The 27,737-nt window shown below is 54.3% G+C and overlaps 3 protein-coding genes across 11 annotated transcripts in view; 1 reads left to right on the top strand and 2 right to left on the bottom strand.

Annotated features, from left to right (window-relative positions):
- Positions 1 to 19,589, top strand: part of ANKS3 (ankyrin repeat and sterile alpha motif domain containing 3) — a 30,915-nt gene extending 11,326 nt beyond the window's left edge. For 2 of the 4 annotated variants that reach the window (XM_055341215.1, XM_055341217.1), the window contains exons 6-19: positions 3,691 to 3,784; positions 4,307 to 4,353; positions 6,715 to 6,850; positions 9,548 to 9,706; positions 12,334 to 12,471; positions 12,953 to 13,062; positions 13,363 to 13,539; positions 16,490 to 16,614; positions 17,038 to 17,179; positions 17,618 to 17,790; positions 18,120 to 18,205; positions 18,650 to 18,733; positions 18,931 to 19,022; positions 19,091 to 19,589. In XM_055341215.1, the coding sequence (XP_055197190.1) occupies positions 3,691 to 3,784; positions 4,307 to 4,353; positions 6,715 to 6,850; positions 9,548 to 9,706; positions 12,334 to 12,471; positions 12,953 to 13,062; positions 13,363 to 13,539; positions 16,490 to 16,614; positions 17,038 to 17,179; positions 17,618 to 17,790; positions 18,120 to 18,205; positions 18,650 to 18,733; positions 18,931 to 19,010 (1,551 nt within the window). In that variant the 3' untranslated portion in view covers positions 19,011 to 19,022; positions 19,091 to 19,589. The remainder of the gene's footprint in view (positions 1 to 3,690; positions 3,785 to 4,306; positions 4,354 to 6,714; positions 6,851 to 9,547; positions 9,707 to 12,333; positions 12,472 to 12,952; positions 13,063 to 13,362; positions 13,540 to 16,489; positions 16,615 to 17,037; positions 17,180 to 17,617; positions 17,791 to 18,119; positions 18,206 to 18,649; positions 18,734 to 18,930; positions 19,023 to 19,090) is intronic. The other 2 variants (XM_055341216.1, XM_055341218.1) reach the window with 2 other exon arrangements.
- Positions 19,590 to 19,696: 107 nt separating this feature from the next.
- Positions 19,697 to 22,224, bottom strand: NUDT16L1 (nudix hydrolase 16 like 1). 2 transcript variants are annotated; one of them, XM_055341227.1, is made up of 4 exons: positions 22,037 to 22,224; positions 21,694 to 21,954; positions 20,829 to 21,051; positions 19,697 to 19,979 (listed from the first exon to the last, which is right to left on the bottom strand). In XM_055341227.1, exons 1-3 carry the CDS (start codon positions 22,184 to 22,186, stop codon positions 20,830 to 20,832), a joined length of 633 nt encoding a protein of 210 aa, XP_055197202.1. In that variant the 5' UTR covers positions 22,187 to 22,224; the 3' UTR covers positions 19,697 to 19,979; position 20,829. The 2 variants fall into 2 exon arrangements, with proteins under 2 accessions (XP_055197202.1, XP_055197203.1); XM_055341228.1 differs by lacking the exon at positions 19,697 to 19,979 and having other exon boundaries at positions 21,624 to 21,954.
- Positions 22,225 to 23,888: 1,664 nt separating this feature from the next.
- The window catches only part of MGRN1 (mahogunin ring finger 1), a 60,814-nt gene continuing 56,965 nt past the window's right edge, over positions 23,889 to 27,737 (bottom strand). For 2 of the 5 annotated variants that reach the window (XM_055339733.1, XM_055339731.1), the window contains 2 exons: positions 27,169 to 27,213; positions 23,889 to 25,534 (listed from right to left, as the gene is read on the bottom strand). In XM_055339733.1, the coding sequence (XP_055195708.1) occupies positions 27,173 to 27,213 (41 nt within the window). In that variant the 3' untranslated portion in view covers positions 23,889 to 25,534; positions 27,169 to 27,172. The other 3 variants (XM_055339729.1, XM_055339730.1, XM_055339732.1) reach the window with 2 other exon arrangements.

Genomic DNA, 27,737 nt, shown 5'->3' with positions numbered 1-27,737 from the left:
AGGTAGAGGGAGAAGCAGGCTCCACGCAAGGAGCCTGACTTGGGCCTCAATCCCGGGTCTCTAGGATCAGGCCCTGGGCTGAAGGCGGCACTAAACCGCTGAGCCACCGGGGCTGCCCTATATTGGATTTCTTTTGGAAAATTTTTAAAATTTTGGAATAATTTCAGACTTAAAGAAATATCAAAATACCAAGAATTTGCATACCTTTGCTCAACTCCCCGAATATTATCATTTCATCTCATTTTCTTCTGTTAGTCTTTATTTGGATAGTAAGTTGCCGACATAATGCCCTCTTCCTCCCTAAATACTTTTAGTGTGTATTTCCCAAAAACAATTTTCCCTTTTGTGATGACATACAGTGATCAAATTCAGGAAACCAACTCTGAGATCTCCCTGCAGCACTAATCATGAATCGAAGGTGTTGGACAGTTTGCCATGATTGCTTTGGGGTGGGCGTTGGGGGGAGTGGGTGGCTGATGGGCCACGTCCGTCCACTGCTGGGGAGGCCGTGTGGCTAGCTGTGCACAGATGCTCCTCTGCTCCTCATTTCCTGTAGATTTCCTCCTGCTCAGTCAGGGCTAGACCTCAGGAGGCCAGAGGGCTGGATCCACTGGTCTTCCGAGCCTGGTGCCATTCCTGGAGACAGAGCTGCAGGAGGCTGGGCACCCTGTGCTCTGCAAAGGCAGGAGAGGGCTGTAGCTGCCTCCCTTGCACCCCATTCCCTTCTTCCTGGTGGGGCAAAGCTCTGGCAATTCCATGGAGGCAGGATGATCTGGGCATGATTAGGTCTCTTAGGGGAGAGCTGAGCTGATGGTCTGGCCTCCATGTAATGAGTGTGTCTGTCATCCTCTTGGGCCACGGTCTCCAAAGCTTTGATCAAGCTCTCCTGTCAGAATGAGTTTTATGTTATGTACATTATAAAATAGGAAGGAAAAAAAATGTGAAGGATGAATGAACAGAAATTCTAGTATTTTCTTCCCTCACCTCAGGGACCTTGTTCTTGGTTCTGTTTGCTTCCTCATTGACTCACTAAGAAATGGTATTACTGCCCCCCACTCCCCCACCTTTAAAAATTATTTATTTTAGAGAGAGAGAGAAAGGAGCACATGTGGGTAGGGGCATAGGGGGAGAGAGAGAGAGAGAGAGAGAATCTCAAGCAGACTCACTGCTGAGTGCAGAGCTCAACTTGGGGCTTGATCTCATGACACGAAAGATCACGACCTGAGCTGAAATCAGAAGTTGGATGCTCAACCGAGCCACCCAGGTGCCCCTGCTTTTTTCCCCCTTTAACTGTAAGGTCGAGTCTTCTGGACTTAACAGATGACAGTAAAAGATGGTGGTGTTTGCTCTGCTTGAAACCTTTAGGTTCTTTCTCCCAAACTGAAACTAGAAATTCCCCCCTCCCCCACCATCCAGTTTTATCGAGATATAACTGACAGACATCTCTGTACATTGAGAGTGCAGCGAACTGATTTCACTTACATGTGTTGTGTAGTGATTATCACACATCTGGTGAGTGTCCGTCACAGACACAGATGTAGATTGTTTCCTTGTGAGGAGAACTCAGGATTTACTCTCTGAACCACTTCTGTATTTATCACATGGCAGTGTTTACTGCGGTCATCATGTTGTATCTTACAACTGGAGATTTATGCCTTTTTTTTTTTTAAGATTTTATTTATTTATTCATAGAGACACAGAGAGAGAGGCAGAGACACAGGCAGAGGGAGAAGCAGGCACCATACAGAGAGCTTGATATGGGACTCGATCCCGGGTCTCCAGGATCATATCATGCCCTCAGCTGCAGGCGTCGCTAAACCGCTGTGTCACCCGGGCTGCCCAAATTTATGCCTTTTGACTGCCTTCATTCAGTCTCCCCTTTCAGACCCTTCTAGAAATGATTTTTGAAGGCTGAAGGCTTCAGAGCTGATTTCTAACCAGAGCTCTTGAAAGTGGGGTATTATAGAAAGTAAAACTCCATTAATATCTTGTAAAAATGCAGTTTTTCCCCTTTCAGAGGGATGTGTGATAATCACCTTCTGCACAGGCTTAACCAAAATTGTCAGTTGATCATAGGTTTTCAAAATAGGGGAAAAGAGTGCATAAGTAAATATTTATTATACAGTGATATATCTCTGCTATAAAAGAATTAGAAAGTACAATGAAGTAAAAAGAAAGCCACAAACTATTCATAATCCCACCACCCAGAGATCACATGTTAACACCTTGTCTGCTATCCTCCAGGTTTTTTAACAGATATTTTAAATCAAAGTGGAATCCTGTTATACAAAATGTTTTGTAATATGCTTTTTTTTTTTTTTCTCATCGATGTCCTGTGCACCCCCATCCATGTTAATACATACACCTGGGGGTGCCTGGGTGGCTCATATGGTTAAGCGTCTGCCTTTGGCTCAGGTCATGTTCCCAGGGTCCTGGGATCAAGTCCTTCATCGGGCTCTCAGCTCAGCGCCTGTTTCTCCCTTTCTGCCTGCCACTCCCCCTGCTTGTGCACTGGTGCGTGCTCTCTCTCTCTCTCTCTCTGTCAAATAAATTAATTAAATCTTAAAAAAAACAAACAAATATACACTTGGGCCTGTCATATAAATGGGGGAATACAATTCCACTTTAGAAATACGTTCTCTCTTGTTTCATTAATTCCTGATTTTAGGTTCTTGGCTCTCATGATACTAACTGCTGATGGGAAGATACTAAATGTCAGTGTATGTCTTTAGTTATTTCTGAAGGTTAAATCCCTAGAAGTGGAATTGCTGAGTCAAAGGGTATGTGTAATGTTTGCCGGTTTGCCCTCTGGAGCACTGAGACCCGGTGGTCCCTATCAGACCCCAGACTGCTTGGTTGAAGCTTTTAAAATAGAAAGATTATTGTCTTTTCTACCTTCAAAGTAAGCATGCTCATGGTAGAAAGTTTAGAGAATATAGAAGATTAAGAAGATGGGAAAATCCTTTCTTATTGCTTAGATATTATATTAACAGTGTGGGCACATTTGCTTCCAGTGTTGTATACATTTTTGTTTTGTCATGTTTTGCTGTTGCTGTAATATAGGTACAGTTTTGTATCATGGTCCTTTTTTTTTAATCTTTTAAAAATATTTTTTCTAGGCTTTTTTTTTTTTTTAAAGATGTTATTTACTTATTTATGAGGGACACAGAGAGAGAGAGGCAGACATAGGCAGAGGGAGAAGCAGGCTCCATGCAGGGAGCCTGATGTGGGACTTGATCCCAAGACTTCAGGATCACGCCCTGGGCCTAAGGTGGCGCGCTAAAACACTGAGCCACCCAGGGATCCCCTTTTTTAGGCTTCTTGAATACAGTTGACATATATCATTGTATAAGTTTAAGGTACACAACATAATGATTTGCATTTTCCTTACATTGTGAAAAGAATATCACAGTAAGTCTAGTCAACATCTGTCACCTCTCATAGTTACAAATTTTTTCCTTTTTATAGAGCTTTTTAAACAATGATTTAATAAATTCATTGTGCCTTTCCATGAATCTGTAAAAGTGTATATAAGTAAGTTCTGAAGAATATTTTAAAATATAAGTTATCTTAAATCCTTAATAATGGTGATATTGTGGGGAAGTCCTATAACTTTTGAATGTGGACAGGCACCCCTCATTTTATTGTGCTTCACTTTATTGCATTTCACAGATACTGCGCTTTTTACAGGTGGAAGGTTTGTGGAGACCCTGCGTCGAGCAAGTCTGCGGGTACCATTTTTCCAACAGCATTCATTCACTCTGCATCTCTGTGTCTCATTTTGGTAATTCTTGCAATAGTTCAAACCTTTTCATTATTGTCATATATTTTTTTAAATAATTTATTTATTTGAGAGAGAGAGCAGACAGAGAGCATATGAGCAGGGGGAGGGACAGAGGAAGAAACAGACTCCCCACCGAGCAGGGAGCCCAGACTGGTGCTTGATCCTAGGACCCTGGAATCATGGCCTGAGCCAAGGCAGACACTTAACCCACCTGAGCCACCCAGGTGGTGATCTGTGATTGTGACTTGCTGAAATGTCAGATGATAGCATTTTTTAGCAATAAAGTTAATTTTTTTTCTTTAAGCTCTATGCTGAACATGGGGCTTGAACTCGACCCTGAGTTCATGCTTTACTGACAGCCAGGCAGGCGCCCCAATAAAGTATTTTATTGCTTTAAGGTATAGGTATTGGTTTTTTTTTAGACATAATGCTGCTGTACACTTAATAGACTGCAGTAGAGTATAAATATAACTTCTATACACTGGAAAACCAAAAACATTCATTTGTCCTGTTTTATTGCAGTATTCACTTTATTGTGGGGTCTGGAACGAACCTGCAGTGTCTCTGAGGTGTGTTTGTACAGTGTAAATATTTTCATGAAAAAACATATTTAAAAAAAACCCTATGAAAGTAATATAACCTACAGGCTTAAAAAAAGCCAAACACTAAAATTTAGATGCTAATCAACCAAAAATTTAGAAATAAGCATTAAAAAACTTCTAAAGTGGGGGATCCCTGGGTGGCGCAGCGGTTTGGCGCCTGCCTTTGGCCTAGGGCGCGATCCTGGAGACCCGGGATCGAATCCCACATCGGGCTCCTGGTGCATGGAGCCTGCTTCTCCCTCTGCCTGTGTCTCTGCCTCTCTCTCTCTGTGTGACTATCATAAAAAAAAAAAAAAAACTTCTAAGTTTTCTTATATTGCCTCTCTTCCCCCAATATTTTTTTTTAATTCTTTTTTTTTTTTTTTTTTTTTATTTATGATAGTCACACAGAGAGAGAGAGAGAGGCAGAGACACAGGCAGAGGGAGAAGCAGGCTCCATGCACCAGGAGCCCGACGTGGGATTCGATCCCGGGTCTCCAGGATCGCGCCCTGGGCTAAAGGCAGGCGCTAAACCGCTGCGCCACCCAGGGATCCCTCTTCCCCCAATATTAACAACTATGAGTAGTTTTCTACAGAAATGGAATCCTGCTACATAAATGCGTTACATCTACTTCTGCAGTGTGCCTTTTTTTTTTAAGATTATTTAAGACTATTTATTTATTCATGACAGAGAGAGAGAGAGAGAGAGAGAGAGAGAGAGAGAGAGAGGCAGAGGCAGAGGGAGAAGCAGGCTCCATGCAGGGAACCCGACATGGGACTCGATCCCAGGACTCCAGGATCACGCCCTGAGTCAAAGGCAGGCGCCAGACCACTGAGCCACCCAGGCACCCCCCCCCCTTTTATTTTTTTTTTAAAGGTTTTATTTATTTATTCATAGAGACACAGAGAGAGAATGAGAGGCAGAGACACAGGCAGAGGGAGAATCAGGCTCCATGCAGGGAGCCTGACGTGGGACTCGATCCAGGGTCTCCAGGGTCTCCAGGATCACGCCCCGGGCTGCAGGCGGCACTAAACCGCTGCGCCACCAGGGCTGCCCCCCCCTTTTAAAAAATATTTTATTTATTTCTTCATGAGACACACACACAGAGAGAGAATGAGGCAGAGACACAGACAGAGGGAGAAGCAGACTCCATGCAGGGAGCCCGATGTGGGACTCAATCCTGGGAGTCCAGGATCACGCCCCAGGCCGAAGACAGGTGCTAAACCGCTAAGCCACCCGGGGATCCCTGTAGTGTTTCTTTAAATGTTAGCAAAACATCATAGGCATTGCCACATCAGTACAAAGAAACCTGCCTCATTCTTTCTGATCCAGTCCTTTATAGTAATGATATACCTTAGTTTATGCAGCCATTCACACGTCAGTGGGTACATTAGTTTCCCACTACTTTAACAATTTACCATAAAGTTGGGATTAAAACACAGAAATTTATTTTCTCACAGTTGTGGATGCCAGAAGTCTAGAACCAAGGTTATCAGTGGGGCCACACTCCGTCCAGAGGCTTTGAACTCCTGTTGGCTCCTGGTGGTTCTTGCCTTGTGGATGCGTCACTCCAGTCTCCACCTGTCTTCGCATGCTTCACATACTGTTTTCCCCATGTATCCGCGTCGTCTTCTCTTCCTCATAAGGACACCTTATACCTTACATGTCATAAAGACACATATTATGGTCCTTTTAGGAACTTGGTTATACCAGTTATCTGTAAACACCAGCATTTATGGCAGTAGCCTGGCTGGCTCCAGCCCCATTGACACGGTCTCCAGGTTTTCGTTATTGTAGATATGTTCTACTGAACACCTGTGTCATAAAAGCTTTCTCTGTTATTTGGGGTTATTTCCTTAGGAGAGAGTCACAGAAATGGAATTTTTGTGCTGAATAAGTACATTTTAGGGCTTTGGATAAAAATTACCGGACTCTTCTTCAAAAGGATGGTGCTCTCCTCATGGTTATGATTTTTAAAGGTGGCTTCTCTAGTGCATCTTTTGTCTTCAGTGTTCTCTGTGTGGAAAGAAATGGAGCGAGGCGGGCTTGCCCGGGTGCAAGGGGTGAAGGCTGGGCTCTGGCCCTGGCGGCCTGCGGTGTGCCTGCCTCTCCCTTAGCTAGCTGCCGGCCTGGCGCCGAGGCTGGGGAGCTGCCCACAAGCCCCTCCCCAGTGCCCCCCACCTCGTCCTTAAGGAGAGTGGGGGCCCTCCCAGGCTTTTGCCTCTTTCTCACGCAGATGTGGGGTTTCCTGGGCCGTGAGGAGCCCCCTGCACTTCTTAGCTGGGGACCAGAGTCCGCGTCCAGGGAATGAGAGTTCCCACCTCTTGAACTTTCATGACATTTCACAGGGAGTCCGAGTGGACACAAGAGACCACAGTGGGGCCACAGCCCGGATGCTGGCCAAGCAGTATGGACACATGAAGATCGTCGGGTTGATAGATGCTCACTCGCCTTCTCTGCCCAAGAACCTCTATCGGAGCCCAGGTACCTGCTTCTGCGCCGCTGTGCCCTCTGCTGCTGGGAGAGGAGGATGCCCCTGCGGGCTTTAGAGGTGGCCTCCCCGCAGCCTTGCCAGCAGACCTCTGCCTCCCCCGTGACTTCACTGCACAGTCAGGGTTGAGGCTCACGGTCCCCTAGGAGAGAGACACGTTAGGACGTAGAGTGTGCCTTCCAGGCTGAAGGTGTGCACAGGTGGCACCCACGGGGAGGTGGGATGGCTACCTCCCAAAGGGGATTGCTCAGGGTGGTGGTTTCTTGACTTTGCTTGCAGTACTTATTGCCATACAAAATATTTTAATTTTTTATAGTCAAATTCATCAGTCTTTTATTGCCTTTAGATTTGGGGTCACTGATCTTTCCCCATGCCCTAGTTATACAAGAATTTGCCCATTTTCTTCTGGTGCTTCCATGGTTTCATTTTTTTACATTTAGATCTCTGATCCCTTTGTACTTTAGTTTCACGTGTGGTGTGAGGGGTGGTGTTTTCAGATGGCTTCTCTATTGTCCTGGCTTCATTAAATTATTTACCAGTCCATCTTTGACCTAGTGATCTGAGAAGGCTGTCTTTGTCATGTAGTCTGAATTTCCCTCTGTGCCCAGGTCCGTTTCTGGCCTTGCTCTTCTCTTCCCCAGGTCTTTCTTCCCCGGTCCACTCACCGGACCCACTCTGTGCTCAGTTTGCAGAGCCTTTCTGTGGCACGTTGGACTGTCTGGTGAGGCCAGTCCCCCTGCATCTGTCCCTTTTCGGTGTTAGCTAGTACTGCTGGTGAACGTCGACATCACCCGGTCTAGCTGCTTAGAAACTGTGTTCTGGAGACTGGCAGATTTATAAATCAGCTACCCCTTTATGCTGTGGACTCATCCTGGACTCGTCCTCTGTGGCCACAAGGGATGTCTTTTGTTCAAGTGTACTTTTGTGTCTGCTGGAGGGTTTAAAAATTTTCCTCTAGACGTTGTGCCTATAACTTGTTTTTTCTTCCTAAGCATCTGACTTTCTTTGTGGCTGTTGTAAATGCGGTTCCACTGCCTTCACATCCTCTGCCTGCCTGTTGTCTGTGATGTGAAGGCTACTGGCGTCTGCTTGCCACTTTTGTATTCTGCTCTACTGCATTCTTTCATGGCATTTACTGATTCTCCAGGGTTTTCCAGATAGGCTACCATACAGTCTGCCCGTAGACATAGATTTACTGCTTCTTTCTTTTCCTACCTCTGATTTCTTTCCTTTAGTTGCACTGGCTAATACTTCTCCTAAGGTGCCGAGCATGTTGGGGACGGGGCATTCACGTGACCCTGGCGGAGATGCTGTCTTAGCTGGGACGCCGGCGCTAAGGGTGAGGTGTGCATGTGTTCCGCCATTAAGAAGGTATCTGGCATTTTCTGTATTCCAGAGTGTTTTTTACAGGAATACGTGTAGAATTTTGTCAAAGGCTTTATCTGCATCTATGGAGACGGTTGTTAATTTTCTCCTTAGCTCTATCAACAGAGTACATTAGTGAATTTTCTAGTAATGCAACTTTACGTTCCTGATATAAATCCCACGTGGTGTATTGTTTTCTTAGTGTGGTGTTGGATTCTATTTGCCAGTATTTTACTTAGTGTTTCCGTATGGCTATTGCTGACTCATCAGGTGTGAGAGGATGTGCTGGGAGGTTCTGATTTGTGGAGTTGCCTTTGCCTTGGTTACCTGCCCCTCCCCCCCGCCCCACTTGTCCTTTTATTCTTGACAACTCCTCCATCTTCTGCCTGGGCAGGACCACAGTCTCCTCCCAGTAGATCCCCGAGCACATGGGAGCAAGCTGAGTAGGGAATAGAGAGGATAGGTGGCCCAGGGTCACTGGTGGCGTTTGGACCCTGGGTCAGTCACTCCCTTGCTCGCAGGCAGTCACTGACCTGAACTGTCGGTTCCTGCCAGTGAGCTGCTCCCCCTCCATAGCCTGACTCCTTCCTGGCCTCGGGATCGTTTGTTATGGACTCAGCTCACAAGGGGGCAGTGGGAGGAGAGGCACCTTCAGAGTCTGAGCCACAGTGTACCAGCAGGAGAACAAAGTCTCATTAGATGGGAGCCTTATACAAATATATTCACAAATTTTGCCTTCCAGGTATGATGAAATAAGGAAAACTGTGAAAAGCTATAAGATGGTAACAGCTGTGAGCGCACTAAGCTCTTAGGCTATGACAGGTGGTGATGTAAAGTGCTTCCCCAGGCCTGGCCCACAGTTGGTATATGCCCCTTGTTTCCCAGGAAGTGTAGGTGGAGAACACACAGTTGTTAAGAAGCTGTGACTGATGTTGCCATATGTCTATGAGGAGACAGATCTTACTTACCATCTCAACTTAGAACAAAATTTATTTCTTTTTTTAAATATACATACTAGTTATGAAAAGTTCTGGAAGCCAGGCAAAGAGAAGAATAAGAATTAAGACTCTCCACTCATGACAACCTTTTTCAATTGAGACTCATGCTTAGTAAGCTTGCTTTCTCCCTAGATCTCCCCGTGGCCCATCTGAGCAGTGGATTGGCTCCTTATGGCATTTCTTTCTAGTGAGGTCCTGGGAAACACATTTTTTTTCTTCTTAATATGAGAAAGACAATTATGATGATTTCATTCCCATGTACTATGAGGATTAGTAAATTAGTCCATCACTGAACAAAATATCTTAATTCTGGTGTTTGGCCTGCAGAAAAATTTGAAGATCTAAGCTCTTCAGATGAATCCTGCCCTGTTCCCCAGAGACAGAAGCTCTATCGGAAAAAGGGCCTCAGCATCCATGAGGGGCCCCGAGCCTTGGCCAGGATCACAGCTATCGGACTTGGAGGCAAGATCCAGCAGCCTTGCTGTGGTGAGTGCTCCCACGTCCTGCTGGCTCTTCGGTAGTGCTCCCTGAGATGTGGCCTTGATGGGGACTGAACAGTCCTCGATTTCTGAAATGTGGGCTACTGGGTGGGGGCTGCAGCTCACGGATTAAGAATTGATTATGGGGTGGGGGGGCACCTGGGTGGCTCAGTGGTTGGGCATCTGCCTTTGGCTCAGGTCGTGATCCAGGGTCCTGGGATCAAGTTCCACTTCAAGTTTCCCACAGGGAGCCTGCTTCTCCTTCTGCCTGTGTCTCTGCCTCTGTGTGTGTGTGTGTGTGTCTCATGAATAAATAAATAAATCTTAAAAAAAAGAATTGATTACAGAGACTGAAAGACAATCACTGGCTAGCTTCTGGTTCATCCTTTGGTTTTCCTTTCCACGGGTCATGTTGCAAATAGAACTTTTCCTCTAGCAGTGGAAATATATCAAAGCTGCAATTTCATTCATCATGTGGTAGGTCAGCTAGTGCAGGGAAAATGTTGAGGTCTGGTCTCTGTCCCCATCTCCAGCTGGAGTTGGATGTGTCTCGGGCAGGTTGTTGCTCTCTTTTCTCAACGTGCTGGACTTGAGAATTGTCGGATGGTACACTTGGTGGTGGGCTAGAAGTCAGTTTGTTCTCTTATTGTCAGCACTTCACATTGAGTGCAGTGCGCTTGGGGAGTACAGGGGGTGCCAACACTCTTACCCTGGCCTGACCAAATGATCAGTGTTAGGTGTGTTACATTGTCTTTGACATCTGTCACCCATTAGTGGCTGGGTCAATCCTGCCGTCTAGCAAGCCGGGTGGATGGGCCCATCTCGTGAGCAAGTACCCCTGGGCTTAGAAACTGACTTTCCCAGGGTCCTCTTGGTGGCTCAGTCAGTTGAGTGTTTACCTTTGGCTCAGGTCATGATCCTTGGGGTCCTAGAATCAAGCCCCATCTTGGGCTCCCTACTCAGCAGAGTCTTCTCCTCCCTCTGCCCCTCCACCTGCTGGTGCGCTTTCTTGCTGTCATAATTAAGTAAAACCTAAAAAAAGAAAAGAAAAGCAAAAGAAACCAACTTTCCCAGTTAGAGGAGACCGTGCTTTATTCAAGAGTATACAAGTAACTTGATTCCTTCCCATGACCCTTGGAAGGAATCTTAGCTGGGTTGGGAGCTCCAGGCCTACCTTTTCCCATCAGCCACAGAGGGGTGGGCTCCCTGGGCCACTGGGGAAGCAGCTGTGGGCAGGCTGCTGCAGGGTGAGAGCATGGTTGTAAGCACGTAGCTCTGGGGCACTCGGCCGGATGGCTCTATTTTGAGTGGCAGAGTCTGTCTCTTGTGAGGAGTCTGTGCTGCTTGTCCCACCTGAGGCATAGGGGGGGGGGCGAAGGAAGGACAGGTCTACCCAGGGTGAGGGGGGTCATTCACTTGCGTTGCTGTACAACAGCTGCTTTTAAAAATGGAGTTCATGGGATCCCTGGGCGGTGCAGCGGTTTGGCGCTTGCCTTTGGCCCAGGGCACGATCCTGGAGACCGGGGATCGAATCCCACATCGGGCTCCCGGTGCATGGAACCTGCTTCTCCCTCTGCCTATGTCTCTGCCTCTCTCTCTCTCTCTGTCTCTGTGACTATCATAAATAAATAAAAATTAAAAAAAATTTTAAAAAAATGGAGTTCATTCAAGTTACCAAAATAATCTGGTCAAAGCCCATTTATACACAAGTCTTTTTATGTCCCCACAGCGGCAGAAAAAACGTTCACCAAAGAATCATGCTAATTGTTCCTTAGTTGCGCCGTTTCATATTTTTGGTTTTCCTCTTATACCTTGTGATATTTAAATTCTCTATATACGCATATGTTCTCTTTGCCAGCAGTGAAAAAAATTTTTGAATGATAAATAGCATATGCTGATCGTAAATCTTGATAACTTCAGAAAGGTATAAAGAAGAAAATAAGTTCCACGTGAGGCCACAAGCCAGTCTCTTTTATGCAAATAAATGTACTTTCTGTGGGGGAGGCAGGGACAAAGCTGGAATTAAACCCCCCGGTGTGTCTTTTCTCCCTTTCTCTTGCAGGCAGATGCGTTCGGAGGTTATGTCACTTGGTGTTACTGCTGTTCATTTTAGCCCAGGGCCACCCACCTCCCTGCCCAGCCAGGTCTCTGGCTGGGGTTGACTGACCCGAGGAGCAGCGCCCCTCGAAGTCTCTGTGAGAAGTCACAGGGAGCACGGGGGCTGGTGTGTGAGATGTTGCCAGCTACAAGGAACACTTAGTGGTCTGGTTTTCCTTGGGCTCAGGAATCTGCCAATCCAGCTAACCGTTTCCTGCTTTGTCCACTTGGAAAAGCAACAGCATGGTGTGATGTGGGGGCGCCAGGTCAGACTGGGTGCTAGTCCTGACCCCTGGGCCCTTGCTGTGGGACACAGACTGGTCTCCATGCCCCTCAGAGTCCTTTTCCTCACCTGCAGACCGCGTGTGTGTGCCCAGGTTGCCGTGCGAGCAGATGGGGTGACAGCCAGTTAGATCCGATGCCTAAGTCCCAGCCTTCCCTCCTGCTGAAATTCCTTTGGGGCAGTTGAATTTGGAAGGAGGAATTGGCTGCCCCTCTTGTGCTCATGTGGGTTTATGTCCCCCACTCTGTCCACAGAGCAGGTGCCTCCACAGGGCTATGTCACCTTCCACAGCAGCGATGAGAACCCACTGGATGTGGGGGGCCTCTGCTACAGGGATGTCACGTCCCCTATCAACGACCGGGATGGGGACAGCAGCAGCAGCAGCAGCCGGGGTATGTGTGTCCTGCCCGCCTATGCCCCAGCCCTCTACCCCCACAGCGGGAGCCCAGGCCGTGGGAGCCCCACCCCCCCCCCCCCCCCGCTGGAGAACAGGGGCGGGGGGCAGGCTCCAGAGGGAACTGGATTGGAGACTGCTGAGGTGCAGCCTCTGGCCCACGGCGCCTGGGTGCAGGATGTGGGGGGAGTCGTTCCAAACAAGGTTGGCTCCTGGACCGGTAAGCCCTCAGGGAAATGTCTGTTGTGTTACATGTATCATTTATTCACTAGCTGTTTACTGAGTGCCCAGTGTGCCAGGCACTGCTGTAGATCAGTGAAGAAAACAGGCAGAACTCCCGTCCCCGTGTTGGGGCAGGAGGGCCCGCAACGGGAGAGCGCAGTGAGCTGTTGAATATTGACGAATGCAGTAGGTGCAGACTCTGGGGAGTCCTCGCCACTGAGACCTGGGGTCAGGTGCACTTGTCTTCCCCTTGGCAGAAGAGCATGCCTTCTGTGCCAACCTGGGAGCCGTGAGGCGCAGCAGCAGCAGTGAGGGCTTGATGAGAGCCCCAGGAGTCAGCAGTGAGGCCTCTCTGGAGAGCAACGAGGTGAAGCTTCTCTTTTCTTGATCTCCCACCTCCCTCCCCTTTCTGGGTGTTGTGCCCCTCTTCAAGAGGGCAAGTTTGGTGACAGGTACCTCGTGCATGTCACACACAGTCCTTGGCCACCCTCCGTGAGCAGTGCTTGGATCGGGGCCACACAGACCACAGTGCAAATCACCAGGGAAGCCTCTGTGTGGCTGGTGGGGCAGTTTCACAGCAACAGTTTTGTGGCAGAGAATAGAGTGGATGCAGTTACTTTAGCTCTGGGCCCCTTAGTATTAACTTCAGACATCTTTCTCACCACAGGATTCGGATCATGCCTGTAAAAGTTCAGTTCGCAAGCAAACTAAAAGTTATATGAAGACCAAGAATCGTTACAGCAACAGTGACAACCAGTGGCCTACCAGCACCGGGACTTCTGGGGCAGCCTGTTCCCCAGGATGCATTCCTCAGACAGAGAGGGCCCCCTATTCAGGACCTCAGGTAAGGCCGTCTGTGAAACTGGCAGTTACCCAGTGAGAAAGATGACACTCTTCATGCTTCACGAGGCCTTTACGATTCAGAGAAAGCTGTGGTCATGGTTTTTCCCCAATGATCTATGGAAGCTACTTGGGCTGAGAGGATTCCTAAAGGCTAGAAGTGCCAGTTGCAGGCTTTCTGTTCCGTCGCTTTCCATAGGAGGGACCTATCTCTCCCCTTGGTTTCCATACTTGACTCAGCGTCCCTGAGCCTGGGGAGGAGAAAAACAGAACCAGCCTTACAGAGCTGCTTTCAGAAGTCAGTGACAAGATGCACCTGAAGCAGAGATAAAGTGGCATGTAATGGAAATTGCCATGTCTGCCTTCTTCATTTTGGGTCACTCTGGCTAACCAGCTTCTCAGGGATTGCAGGCACGGCACGGTAGCTCAACTGTTTATTGAGTTCTCCTGCCCTCTGTGGGCATAAGTGGTACAAAGATGAAAGAAGTAATTTTTTACCATTTATTTGTTAAAGTCACAGCTCTGCTGTTCACTAAGCCCCTCCACTTTTGCTGGCTTCTTGGCTTCTCCTTGTGGCCCCTCCAGGGAGCTCTGTCCACTGCCTATGTTCCCGGCTCAGTGAACAGCTACACCTTTCATTTCCTTAAACACATGTTGATGGGAGAGTGGGTGGTGGTGGTGGTATCTTAAGGCTGTTTCAGAAAGTAGGTTAAGGAAAATGGCAGAGTCAGAACCTTTGAAAATTTGCCCTTTATTAAAGGCAATAAAAAACCTGGCAGAAATGGTCAGAATAATTTTTTGAAAACTCTGAATCAACCAAAGGCTTGGAGCAAGCTGGAAATGTTTATTTAAGAGAAGTGGCTGAATCAGTAAGAACTGTAAACCTTGTAGTTAACTTGCCTTAGTCCCATCCTCACTCCAGTGCCAGGGAAGCTGTGATAGCCGCTGGAGGAGCAGAATGGAACTGGGTTCTTTTACTGTTTCATTCTCATAGAATTGGCATTATTGGATGCATCTGAGGTTTTCCTAGGAGACCATGCTTACAAAACTATTTGATTTGACTGAGAGCCTGTCTACCCAGTATAACAAAAGCCCTCTCCTTGGAATCTGTGTGTTGAAAATAATTATAGGCACGTGTTTTAACTTTGCAGCTGCCTGAGGTGTTGGATCATAGTTGGGGCAAATAAGATTAACCACAAAGCTTAAAAGGAAGAAGTAGGGAGTGAGATGTCCATAGGAGCTTTGTAAAGCTCTGACATAATCCTAGGAACCTGGGAGGCCACACGCTTGCTCAAGGCTGTGTTCTGTGTATAGTCAAGAAAGAGTTGAAAATACACCTGTGTGAACCCTGAGACTCTAGCAAGTAAAGGCTAAGGGAAGGACTGTCATCTATCTGGCTGAGTGTTAAAGATGTGCCCCCTGAAGCCTACAGAGTTACTCGGCAGAGAAGGGAGACTGACTAGTCTCAGGTGTTTAAGGAAATCTGTCCAGTCCTTAGCTGACCACTAAGCTAGCCAAGGAGAGACTTCTGTGGCCACACGTGAGGGAGAACACAGACTTATAGAAAAGGCACTAAATAAATAACTTCTTTAACAAGCAGCAACGACAGACTGTGGAGGAGGAGAATTGCTTTGGGGGTGCCTGGCTGGCTCAATTGGTGGAACATGTGACTCTTGAACTTGAGCTTGTAAGTTCAAGCCCCCTTTTAGATGTAGAGATTACTTAAAAATCTTTAAAATGTCCAATTTTCAACGAAATGACAAGATGTACAAAGAAACAAGGAGGTATGGCTGTCGACTGTAAAAAGTCAAATAACAGAAGCAGTGCCCGAGGAAGACCAGCTGTGGGACTTCCTGGACACAGACTAGACCGGCTTTTTCAAATATGTTCAGTGAGCCCAAGGAAACCCTGTCTGGATAGAGAATATCAATAAAGTGATAGAAATAAAAACAAACCAAACAGATTCTATAGATGAAAAGTACAATGACTGAAACGATCGTGGCACGAGAGGGCCCAAAAGCAGCTGGAGGATGCAGAAGGACCCACAAACTTGATGTCAGTCAGTTGAGATTATCCCATCTGAGAAGAAGAATGAACAGAAACCCGTGAGACACCATCAAGCAGCCAGCATATGCATAATGTTGTCCAGAGGGAGAGGTGTAGAGAAGGGCAAAAAAATGTTTCAGAAATAGACCTTCCCAGATTTGATCAAAAACATGAATCTGCAGCAGCTGTATGAACCCTAAGTAGGCTAAATGCAGATCCACACCTAGACCTAAAGAAATCAAACTGTCCAGAAACAAAAGGAGAACCTTGAACGGGTGAGAAGAAAGGAGTCTTTACACACCAGGAACCCAGTAAGATTGACAGCTAATTCCCCATTAGAAACCACGGGACCAGGCAGCCCAGATGGCTCAGTGGTTTAGCGCCGCCTTCAGCCCAGGGCCTGATCCTGGAGACTGGGGATCGAGTCCTGCATTGGGCTCCCTGCAGGGATCCTGCTTCTCCCTCGGCCTGTGTCTGTGCCCCCCACCCCCATGAATAAATAAAATCTTTAAAGGAAAAAAAAAAAAAAAAAACGGGACCTAGAGGACATCTGATGACCTAGTCAAAGGAATGAGAAAAAATGAGATACAGAATGCTGTATCCAAGTAAGAACTATCCTTCAGAAGTAAAGGAGAAACTAAGATGTCGCACTGTCGCAGGCTAACAAAGCCAAGAGAGTTTGTGGCCACCGGACTCGCCCTCCAAGAAACTGACGCTGTCCAAGCTGAAGTGAAGACACAGGCTCAGAGAGCCTCCGGGCTACCCATGCCGCCTGAGGGCACAGAGAGGGGGTGGCCGGGGCTCTGGGGGCCACCAGCACTGTCCCACTGCGGAGCTTGGGGGCTGGCCGGGTTCACCCGGACGGGGCCGCCCGTCCTCTGACCTGTCCCCGCCCCTGTACCCTCCAGGACCTCGCCACGCTGCTGGAGCAGATTGGGTGTCTGAAGTACCTGCAGCTGTTTGAGGAACAGGATGTGGACCTCCGCATCTTCCTGACCCTCACTGAGAGCGACCTGAAGGAGATTGGCATCACGTGAGTGCAGAGGGGCCCTTCGTGGCCGCACCCCCATCTCTGGCGTGAAGCTGAGCCCGCAGCTTCCCCTTGTGTGGGTGGAACTAGCTGCCCTGTCTTGTCTGAGGTTCCGCTTGCTTCCTATAGCAGCGTCCGCTCCAGCCCTCCAGCTGCCCCTGGCTTAGGTGCTGGAGGGCTGGGTCCTGTGGCTTCCCCAGGCTGGCCTGAGCCCCCTGTTCAGTGAGAACAGCAGCTGGGCAGGGGAGGCCAACCCTAGCTGGGGTCACTTCTTAGAACTGTTTGTCTTCTGCCCTAGGATCCTGGGGGCCACTCTCCCCCTTCCAAGCTGGGCCCTTTCTTAAGGGACCGTCTTGGTATAAGGACAGTCCGTGGCATCTCTACGCACACAGCAGACGTATATACTTCTCTCTATCCTCCTCGCAGGTTATTTGGGCCTAAGAGGAAGATGACCTCTGCCATTGCCCGCTGGCACAGCAGTGCCCGTCCCCCCAGCGATGCCCTGGAGTTGGCCTATGCTGACCGGCTCGAAGCTGAGATGCAGGAGCTTGCCATCCAGCTGCACAAAGTATGAGGGGGCGTGCAAGAGAGGGGTGTGGAGACGCCTGCAGTAAAGGACAGCATAGGGGGTGAGCAGGGAGAAGCAGCCAGGACAGTTAACGGCAGAGAGCATTACTGCTGTGCAGGAGGGGAGACACACGGGCATCTGCCTGCGAAGAAGGCTCAGGAAGGGATGGGGACTCGGGGCAGGAGCTTAGATGGACACAGAAGATCAAGGGAGAGGGCAGAGAACAAGCAGCAGGCATGGATGCTACAGGGCTTGAGGGAAGGGGCCCAAAGCAGAGGCGGCTCCGTCTGGAGACACGCATCCCCTTCCTCCGGCCCAGGAGAGCGGGAGTTGAGAGCCAGTGGGGATGGCAGAGCCGACTGGGGCTGGCAGGACCCAACCGAGGTGGCCCTGGCCTTGAATCCCCCTGGCTCACTCATCCGCCCCATCTCCTCTCAGCGCTGTGAGGAGGTGGAGGCCATGCGAGGCCAGGTGTCGCAGGAGCAGGAGCTGCGGGCGGTGGTGGAGACCTGCCTCCTGGAGCAGGACGGTGCCCGTGAGGACGTGCGTGCCCAGCTGCAGGAGACGTGGGCCCTGGCCCAGGACGCTGCTCTCATCTTGGACCAGCTGCGGTGAGTGGGCACCTGAGCTGCCCCGGGCCTGACCCTGAGCCACTGCTGCATCCAGATGCTTCAGCCAAGGGTTGGTTTTAGGGCCTTCTGGGGCCACTCGCTGCCATCCTCTGTTTCATTCTGGCTTTTCCTTTCTGCAGGGCAGACCCAGGCAGCAGATAGGGCCCCGCACATCTGCACACTGGTCTCCAAAGGCGCCTGGTGTGCTTGCCCTGAAGGCAGGGCCCCCTGACAGTCAGGGAGATGGGGTATCTGTGTCCCGCTGGGGCTGTGGGAGGCACTATTGTCCAGCCTCTCCCCTCACCAGCGCTTGGCCTTGTGTCTGGCAGAGCCTGTCAAGCCGAGCTGTCAGCCAGAGTGAAGCAGGAGGTGTCCACCCGAGGGCTCCCCCTGGCCGCTGCCCTCCCCACAGCTGGTAAGAACCGTGTTCTTGCCCTGGATCACGTAGGTGCTGTCCTAGGCCTCCAGTTCCAGCTCCTTCCTCCACACAATCGCAGATCCCAGAGCGAGGGTGCCCTCTCTCGCCCATGTCCTCCCCGTGGTGGGGGGCAAAAGCCCTTGAGCCCTGGCTGACGCTGCTGTCCACAATCTCAAGTGATTTCTGCAGCCTATAGTTGGGGCCGCCCCAGGACAAAGCCTCCCTGTAGGCCAGGGCCCCCCCCCACTTCCACTCCCGGGGCTGGACCCTGACTGGCAGCCAGTGCTTTGGAAAAACAGCTGGGAGGACACACTTTGGTGTAGTGAGTCACGCAGGAAGCAACAGCTGGGTGGGTCCCCTGGTCGCGGCAGCTCAGGACAGAGGGGCAGGACCTATGGTGACCACATGTACTCCAGGCCCACCTGGCTTTCTGTCCCACAGACTCCAAAGGCTGGCAGGCCTCCCTGCAGGCTCTGAGCCTCCCTGAGCTGTCAGGAACACTGGAGGATCGAGTTCAGGAAATGGGTGAGTGTCCAGGAGGGCAGCCAGAGGCCTCACGCCCACTGGGGGCCACAAGCGGGGGAACAGGGGGAGCCCTGCCTGGTCAGCTCCGACCCTGGGGGGGCTCTTGCTGTGTAGCCCGCTTCCCCTCACCGCCAGGCATCCCTAGGACCTTCCCTTCTCACGCTGGCAAAGCAGGAACTAACTGTTCCCATCCTCAGGGCGAGTGCTATGCTCAGTGACCCAGAGCTTGGAGAAGCTGCAGGTGCTGAACGGGAAGGAGAACTGGCGGGAGCCTTAGCTGGGAGGGACGGTGAGTGTCCCCCGGGCCCCAGGCCGGGAGAGCAGGGCACCCTGGGCAGCGGTGAGCGCCCCCTTCAGGCTTCTCTTTCCCTTCTCAGACTCCGACGTTGGGTGACTGATCCACCCTGAAGCTGTGCCTGGAAGACAGGAGGGCAGAGTGTGGGCGCTGCCGTAGGCCGGGCCCCACTGGGCCAGAGGATCAGGCCCCAGGAGCAGCCGGCAGAAGCAGGACAGGGCTGGGGCCGGGGCAGCAAGGCCCACACGGAGGCAGGACGAGGGCCTCCAGCCCAGAATCTGGGGGTGAGTCCCAGAGCGGGCAGGGCCCTGTGGAGAGAGAGGATCCCCATACACCGCAGGTGCCCCACGGAAAGGACTGGGCGCCTGGGCAGCATATTGTCATTTGCTGGAAAATAAAATGTGAGATTTGCTGGTGAGGGGCTCCGTTCTGGTCCCATGACACAGATACTGGCTGACAGACCAAGGGGCAAGCCATGCCGCGACCCCCACTTCAGGAACCTGGAACCTAGGCCCCTCCGTCAGGAGACCACCATGCTCAGAGCAGGGCCGACAGGGTGACCCCCTCCTGCCCGGTCTGGCCCCGCAGCTAGGGCTGCCTGTGCTCCGATTCTACAAAAGCAACTGAAGAGTGGCACACACCGCAGCCCCAAGGAAGGAAGAGAGGAACAAGGTACAGCTATTTTATTTACAGAATGAAGCGCCTTTGCCCGCACGTGCTGGCCACTTCATCGAGGCTCTAAGGTGGAACAGACGCTCAGGCAGGGCCGGAGCACAGCTTTCCTTACCAGGCCAAGCAGGTATTGTGGAAACTCTGTTAGCTTTCCAGACATATAGGGCCACAGGAGAGAGACTGCCAGTGCTGACCTTCCTGTCCGTGGCGGCTCTGCTGACGTCATTCTCCACACTCGGCCAGTGCTTCCCCATGTCCTGGAGCTGCCTGCAGACTGTGCTGGGAATGGAGAAAGGGAGGCTTTCAAAGCCGAGGAAAGCAGTGACTAGCTGGGCTCAGCGCAGGTGCAGCCAGAAGCCCCAGAGGCCTGTGCTGGCGGCACCACAGCCACCCCAGGGAAGTGACGGCACGTCCACCTGGGCTGGGAGGCCTGTGTCCGCTCCATGCCAAAAGGAGCTCTTGGGCCTGGCTCCCACCCTTAAGGCCCCGGGGTGGGGGTGGGGGGGAGAAGAGGACCTCCTGCCCCCATACACCCAGCCCCAGGCCTGTGACCAGGACCAGAGATCACACAGAGCAGCCAAGAAGGGCCTTTCCTGTCCTCTTTCAACAACTCCAGCTACATACAGCTGGGCCTTATGGCCCCAACTAACCCTGGGGACCAAGCCCCAGTGAGGTGAAGGGGCCTTGAAACCTCACACTCAGGTCACACACCATAGAAAAAATTAACCAAGTAAGGCTAACAAGCACCAATATTAACAGTAGGACATCCTGAGCTGAGCCAGCTTCTCGGCCGCGAGGCTGGCTGGTGACAGGACTCCGGGCAGCTCCACAAGAATAAACCGACTTCTCAGGGGTCTGTGTCCATCTACCCACCCCGATAAATGGGTGATACCTCCACCAACCCGACTCCTGTGGAGGAGAGTTTGAGCCTTAGGATAGGAGAGGATGTCCTGAGCCACAACTGACCAGGGTGGCTTCCCGGTAATCTGGCTGCCACCCTGTGGCTGCTCCGGGCAGTGGAGGATGAGATGCCCCCTTGCCCGGCGCAGCCAGGATATGGTGTGAGCGCATGCACGGGAGACACTCTCCCAGGAGTTTAGGGCAAGAGACACGCCACATAGACTCAACCTCAGGAGGAAGACGGGAGGAGCTTCTCCAGGGCTTTCTTCTGCTTCTCGGTGGCAGCAGCCAAGGCCTCAGCCAGCTTCTCCTCGGGCATCATGTTGAGCACCTTGAGAGCGAAGAGCAGCTGGTACTTGGCGGTGCTGGTAAAGGCGTTGCTCAGGAAGTTGGGAAAGCCACCGACTCGGTCCTTCTGGGTGTAAAGGGGGACTCGCACAAGCCCCAGCACCTGCACGGAGAGGAGACCGGAGTGGGACCGGGACCCCCACCCATGGTTCGGCCCTAGCAGAGGGGCAGCCAGGTTGCAGAGGCTGTAATGAGAGGCCCTGCAGGGTCTGGTGAGGCGGCAGCCAGCGGGGCCCTGGGAGCGGTGCGGCCCCTCTGCCCCAGGCGAGTGTCAGAGCCGACCCCATGCACCTTCCGCCCTCTGCTGCACTCCAGTCCCAGCCCCCGTCCGCTGGCAGCCGCTGGCAGGAGGCCCCCGGCTCACCCCCATGCTCCCCCCTTCACAGGTGCCTCCCGCCCCCCCCCCCCCCCGAACCATAACAACCATGAGATCCCGGCCCAGGAACCCGGCCCGTCCCCCCGCCCCCCGCAGGCACCACCCGGCCCATCCCCCCACCGATCCCACTCCCCACTCCCAGGATTGGCAATGGCAGGCAGCAAGGCAGATGGAACACAGCCCCGAGGGAACCCCAGCCCCGGTCCCCCGCCCCGGCCCCCCGGCCCTCTGCCCGCCCTGAGGCTGCACAGCGACACCCCGCCCAGCCCGGCCAGGGGACCCTCCGGGGGACGTGTTACCCATCGGTGCCTTCCGCGGGGCCAGAGCCAAACCCCGGGGCGGGGGGCGGGGCCCGGGCGGCGGCCCCACCTCCAGGCCGTGGTCGCGCGAGTGCACCGCGCTGATCTCCACGGCGTGCAGCTGCTCCAGCGTCAGCTGCCGTGCGTACAGGTGCGCCACGACGCGGTGCGGGCCCTCGGTCAGGTGGGAGCTCAGGTAGTCGGCCTCGGTGAGGCGCAGGCAGCCCAGGCCCAGGCCCAGCACCCGGTTCAAACCGTCCTCCAGAGACCAGAAGCGCCGGTCCACGAAGCCCCCGGGGAAGCCCAGCAGCCCGTCGAAGCGCATCTGCATCTGCAAGGAGCGCGGGGTCACGGGCGCGGGGGGAGCGGCGCCCCGTCCCCGCCGCCCGCCCGCCGCCCGCCCGCGTCCTCACCAGCACCGAGAAGCGCATGGGGATGCGGCCGAACAGCTGCCCGGGGTTGGCGGCGTACAGCATGGCGTGGCACGAGTGGCTCCAGCCCGGCCCCAGGCGCATGGCCTCCACCCGGCTGATCTGCTTCAGCTCCGGCACCGCCGCCGACATCTTGACACGACCCCGCCGCGGCCGGAGCGCCGCCGCTTAAGTGCATGCGCGGCCCCGCCCCCGCCGCGCCCGGCCAATCCGCGGGCCGCCGCGCCCCGGCCCCGCCCCCGCCCCCCGCCGCGCCGGCGCGTCGTTGCGGCGCCGAAGGGGCGTGTGCAAAGGGCGGGGCCGCGCTCGCCCCCGGCCCGGGGACCGCGGCGCCCGAGCTCCGCCCAGGCCAGCGGGGCCCGCGCATCCTCCCAGTCGGACCAAGTGCGGTGCAGGTGTCAGGGCGCCCCGCGCCGCGGCAGGACCGGGGCGGGGCCGGGGCGCCAGCCTGCAGCCCCGTCCCGGCGTGCACAGCAGGAAGCCCCGCGGGCGCCGCCCATGTGGGGGGGGGGCAGCGTCCCCGAGGGGGCCCGCTCAGGGCCGGCCCAGACCTCTGCTTCCGGCGCCCAAGGCCGGGCAGGGGCCGGGCGAGCGCTGCGGGGACCCACGGGCCCCGTGGTCAGGCCTCCCACGGGCGGCTGCGGCTGGCGGGGGCAGGAGGCAGAGGGGAGGCTCCGCACGCCCCAGCCCCACGCAGCTCTGGCCCGTTGGCGGGAGCGCAGAGGGCTGAGCACCTGCCTTGGGCTCTTGGGCTCCCGGCTCAGTCCTGGGGTCCGGTCCTGGTCCCGGGTCCAGGATCAAGTCCCGCATCAGGCTCCTTGCAGGAGCGGCCTTCCCCCTCCGCCTGTGTCTCTTCCTGTGTCTTTCCTGAATAATATATACAATCTTAGGGAAAGAAGTGCCGAGGGAGCCGCTGCGATGCAGGGCAGAGGATGGCAGCCTGCTTCGGGGCATTATGGACCAGCTAGCAGAGGACAGCGGTGTCCCCACTGAGGCCCTGAGTCGGGGAGACAGTGCGGCCCAGGCCTCGGGCACCAGCTACTTTCCCTCCTGGGGGCCGCTCACTGGGCCGGGGCCTCTAATCCATTCCGCACGACAGCCGGAGAGAGCCGGACAAAAACCGCTGACTGTACCCAGAATAAAACTCCGTCCCCACGAGGCCCTGCGGCACCTGCACCCCCACCCCTCTATTCTGACACTCCAGCGACCAGAGCCACCAGGGCTCAGCGGTCACACAGGCTCACTCTGGCCCCAGGGCCTCTTTGTGCACTGGCTGTGCCGGCTGCCCAGGCACCCTTCAGTGCCCAGCTGAAACGCCTCCTTGGAGAAGCCCTCCTCCACCACCTGGGAAGCACCCCATGTAGCTCCAGCATGTCACCAGCTGACTTCCCCAGTCACCAAGCCTGGGGCGGCTCGGATTACCTGCTCAGTGTCACTGCCTAGGACACAGACTCGCAGTGGCCTGCACCTTGCCTGGGTGGGCCCTCCCGTGCCCCAGCACAGCGGGTGCCCAGTAAGGATCTGCGGGAGGGATCAGCGACCAAGACGAGGAGCCCGTTGCTCAGAGGGCGGGCCGCGTCCCCAGAGTGCGCTTCGCCCCGACCCAGAGTCGGCACAATGACCACCACAGCTGTGATAAGCAGCAGCTCGCGTGCCTCACATACCATGTCATGCACGCTCGCCCTCTTCAAGTCACGTGTCACTGACCTCACACCCAGAAGTGGGGGCCGCGGCCACACGTCAGAGCTGCCGTGAGCCACTCGCTGTCCCGCCTCCAGACCAAGGAACTGCAGACGTCCCTTGGTGCAATGCGCAGAGGAAAGAGCGGACAAGATATTGCTGCAGGATTTTATTACTATAAATATACAGTAAAAACGAACAAAAACTAGCCAATCAGAGTACGTCAAATGATAGCACATGTAGTCCAAGACGGGCCAGTCTGCATCCCGGCCTTCAAACAGATTACCGGCACCAATACCAAGGGCGAGAGGCCGGGGTTGGCGGGGGAGGAGCTGGGGGGGGGGGGCGCGGGCACGGTCAGCCCACGCATGGGCCTGCACTTGGGGCGTGCACTCGGGCGTGTGCCCCCAGCATATACGCAGGCGGGGAGGTGGGGTACGAGTGGTGGGGAAGAGCTGGCCTGAGCCCGGAGAGCTGCGGGTAGGCAGCGCTCTGCTCCCAGGCTCCCCTGGAGAGAAGACGAGTCCTCTCCTGCTGGTTTCTCCCTGGCACCCAGCCGGACGAGCCACAGGGAGGGTGCTGGGGCGGGGCACAGGACCCCGCGGACTGCTGGCTGCCCCAAACCTGTCCTTCCCAGGGAGGCTCCTGAGGAAGTGGCCCTCTGCATCCCCGCCCCAGGGAGCTGTGCAGCCCCAACCACCCGGCCAAGGTCCCTGCGGGGCAGCTGCTCACCCGCTGCGCCAGGCTGGCTGCCCCCTTCACCTGTCTGTTGCCCAAGAAGTTTTGCTTTAAAAACAAAAGCGAGGTCACCTCAGATGGGATGTGCCATGTGCCTCCCCCAGGCAGGTCCACCAAGGGGACCCCAGACAGGCTAGGTCAAAGAGAAACCAAGTAACGTTCCAGGGGTAAAGAGGGAGCGGGGACTGCTCAGATCCCTCCCTGGGGCACTAGCCCAGCAGAGGGACCTGCCACGTGGGCACTGCCGCTTCAGAGAAGGTGCGGGAAAGAGAGGGTCGGGCGCTCTGCCACCGACGGCGGCAGACGGCCTGTGTTCAGCGCCTGTGCCCCTGGGTCGGGGGGTGGGGGAGTTTGGGGGGCAGCCCCGCCCCCGACTGGCCTGGGAAGGGGAAGCAGCAGCAGAGGGCACAGACAGGCTGCCAAGGACACAGGCGCGCGCAGGGGGTTGGGGACAGGCACTGTTTCCTTCACTGAGTGTGACTCAGCCCCCACTTCCTTCCGTCTTCCAGCAACAAGGCCCCTGTGACATCTCCCGGGAGGATAACTCCTCACCCACCAATACACTTTTCTTCTGAGAATTTGGGTTGAGTTCTTGGGATGTCAGGGCCCCAACAGCTGGGGTGCTCGGAGAAGCTGATCCAGGCTGCAGGTGGGTGGTCAGCCCCCAGGCCCGGCCACTCAGCCAACGGGGCGGGCAGGGGAGACCCCAGAACAGAAAGCTGCTGTCCTTCATCTTGTACCATTTACAAATACATCGACTGTAGAAAAAGGAATTTGTCAGAGGAGACCGTCCAAGGTGCTCTTCAATCAAGGGTCGGATGGCCCCTTGGAGCCAGTGGCCACGCAGAGCGTGCAAGACTGGAGAGGCCAGGGGTCACGTTGGAATCTGGTGGCCCCTCAGCAGAGTCTGGGGAGCTAGGCGCTCCACGCCGCCAGCCTGGCCAGGCTCTCAGAGTGGGGTCAGCTCAGTGGCCCCAGGGTCAGGACTGGGGCCACCAAGCACAGGCCGGGGTGGGCCAGTGGTACGGAGGCTGTGGGGCAGCTCCATGGAGGTGGACCATCCTGCAGGCAGGAGCAAAGGGAGAAGCGGTCACGCTGGGCCAAGTCGCCCACCTCATCCGTCCCGCTCAGTGTCTGCCGACTGTGCCCCCTCTTCCCGGGGGCAGGGCCACCCAGAGCCCCGGAAGCGCAGCCCCAGCGGAGTAAGGGCGGCCTGTCTCTCTGGGAGCACATCCAGGGCACTGGCACCAGCCAATGCCCCAGAGCAGAATGTAACAGGGTGCCGCACGTCCTGTCCCTGGGTCTCCCCCTTGCCTGGTCCGGGCTTCTGGGGACGCGACCAGCGCTGTGGTCACCACTGAGGCCGGGACGCAGGCCCTGCGTGCGCGTCATGCTCAGAGGGCCCCCGGAGCCCCTCCCGCCTTCTTCAGAGGCCCCTTCCGCCACGATCGCACTGCTGCCGATGCCTCGGGGCGCTCTGTCCCTGGACCCAGCGTGCACCCCAGGGCGTGGGTGCGGCTGTGACACAGGCCTGCAGCGGCGAGCAACCAGCACAACTGTCAGGGCTGCAGAGGGACGGCTGCCGGCCGCCCGCCCCTGGACACGGGCTCCGTCACATAGCAAGCCAAGGAGCGGAGCCCTCTGCCACCTGTCACCTGTGACACAGACCCTGAGGGGGACGAACTGTTTTCTTAGGGTCTGTGGCTTCGTGCAGGGCGTCAGCTGTGCTATGCAGCCCGCAGGCAAAACCGCTCTCTGCAGCTCAGCCTGACCTCTGTGTACTGTCTACCTCTGGAAGTTTCACCTAGATCACAACACTCAACATCCACTCACATGGAGGTCAGGCCGACTTTATAAAAGCATTGGGCCGTATTTGAACAGAGGGGAAGATTCGTCAGATGAAACATTCAAGGAGGACAGGAGAGGTTTGTGCGGGGACACAAGAACAGCTGTCATGAGTGGACAGACACCGAAGCTCAGGACGGCTGGCCTACAGGAGGGCCACACAGCAGCCTGGGGCGCGTCTCCCAGCAGGGCTGCCAGGACGGCCGGAGTCCGGCTGCAGCGGCCCAGCCCACACGCGTCTGGGAAAGCACGGGCCACCGAAGGCACCAGGTCCTCCATGGCCAGACTTCCTAGAGCCGCTACCGTCATACGAAGAAGGGAAGAGGGTCTTAAACACACTGGCCGGTTTTGCTGGTGCTCTTGGAACCACCTGCCAAGGTCACCCAGGTGGAGGGCATCTCCTGCTCAGGCCAAGGGTCAACCTCACATGGCCTCCTAACAGACTGATTTCAGCATGTGCTGGTGTTCTGGAAGGTTCCACAAGCAGGCTGGGGAACAGGCTAATCAGCAACGGGGGGGGGGGGGGTCTCGGCAAGGGCTAAGTCACCATTCCTGGGACTCTAAAGGCTAGAATAGAAAAGTGTGGCTGGGCCACTGAATCCAGACAGAAAAAGTCCACCGATGTCAGATCCCCCAGGACCACCTCTTCGGGGTGAAGGTGTAGCACGTTTGGAGAGCTCTGGATTCAGAATCCAGGACCCCAGGGAAGACATGGATGTGGAAGAAACCCAGAAAAGGGGCAGGAACCCCCAGGAAGGGAGTAGGAGAGGGAGAGGCAGCTGGTCCTGCTCCAGCATGGTCAGGGACGCCCCTCAGAGCCACCCACAACACGTATGAAGGCGATCACGTACCAGCTTACTCCTCTATACCAACAGAGCAGGAGTCAGGCCCCAGGGCTGTGCGGAGGAGGAGAGAAGCTCAGTTAGCAAAGCACTCACACAGACAGCACATCCCGCAGCAAATGCACTGCTTCAGGACGAGATGCCCCGGGGGGACACGTGAGACACAATGCCCACACAGACCAATGTGCCGAAACAAAGGAGAACTGGGCCACGGTGCAATGCAGAGGCGCTCAGCCCCAAGAAGCACTCACAGGGTAGGGCCTGGGGTGGGCGGGGCTCACCTGGCGGAGGGTGGACCCAGGGAGGGGCCCCCGCCCCCCAGGCTCGCCGCTTCCAGCATCCAGGTTCCCTCGCCAGACCTCCTTATCCCCCCATCCACAGTAAGGACGGACCTAATGTTCGCTCAACTGTGCCCATCCACCAGGGACAGCCGTGCAACTGTTACCAAGAATGAACACACCCGTGTGCTCGTTCCCGCTCTTGAACACATGCATGTGGGAAAGACGTTTAGGATCTCTGCTGAGCAAGAGCCAGTAGCAGGAGAAAAGGTTCTGGCACGGGAATAAAGGAAGACAGGT

The sequence above is a fragment of the Nyctereutes procyonoides genome, unplaced genomic scaffold (assembly GCF_905146905.1).
Source record: "Nyctereutes procyonoides isolate TBG_1078 unplaced genomic scaffold, NYPRO_anot_genome, whole genome shotgun sequence".
In the NCBI taxonomy this organism is placed as follows: domain Eukaryota; kingdom Metazoa; phylum Chordata; class Mammalia; order Carnivora; family Canidae; genus Nyctereutes; species Nyctereutes procyonoides.
Note: the sequence above shows the minus strand (reverse complement) of the source record. Positions and strands in the feature narration are given on the sequence as shown.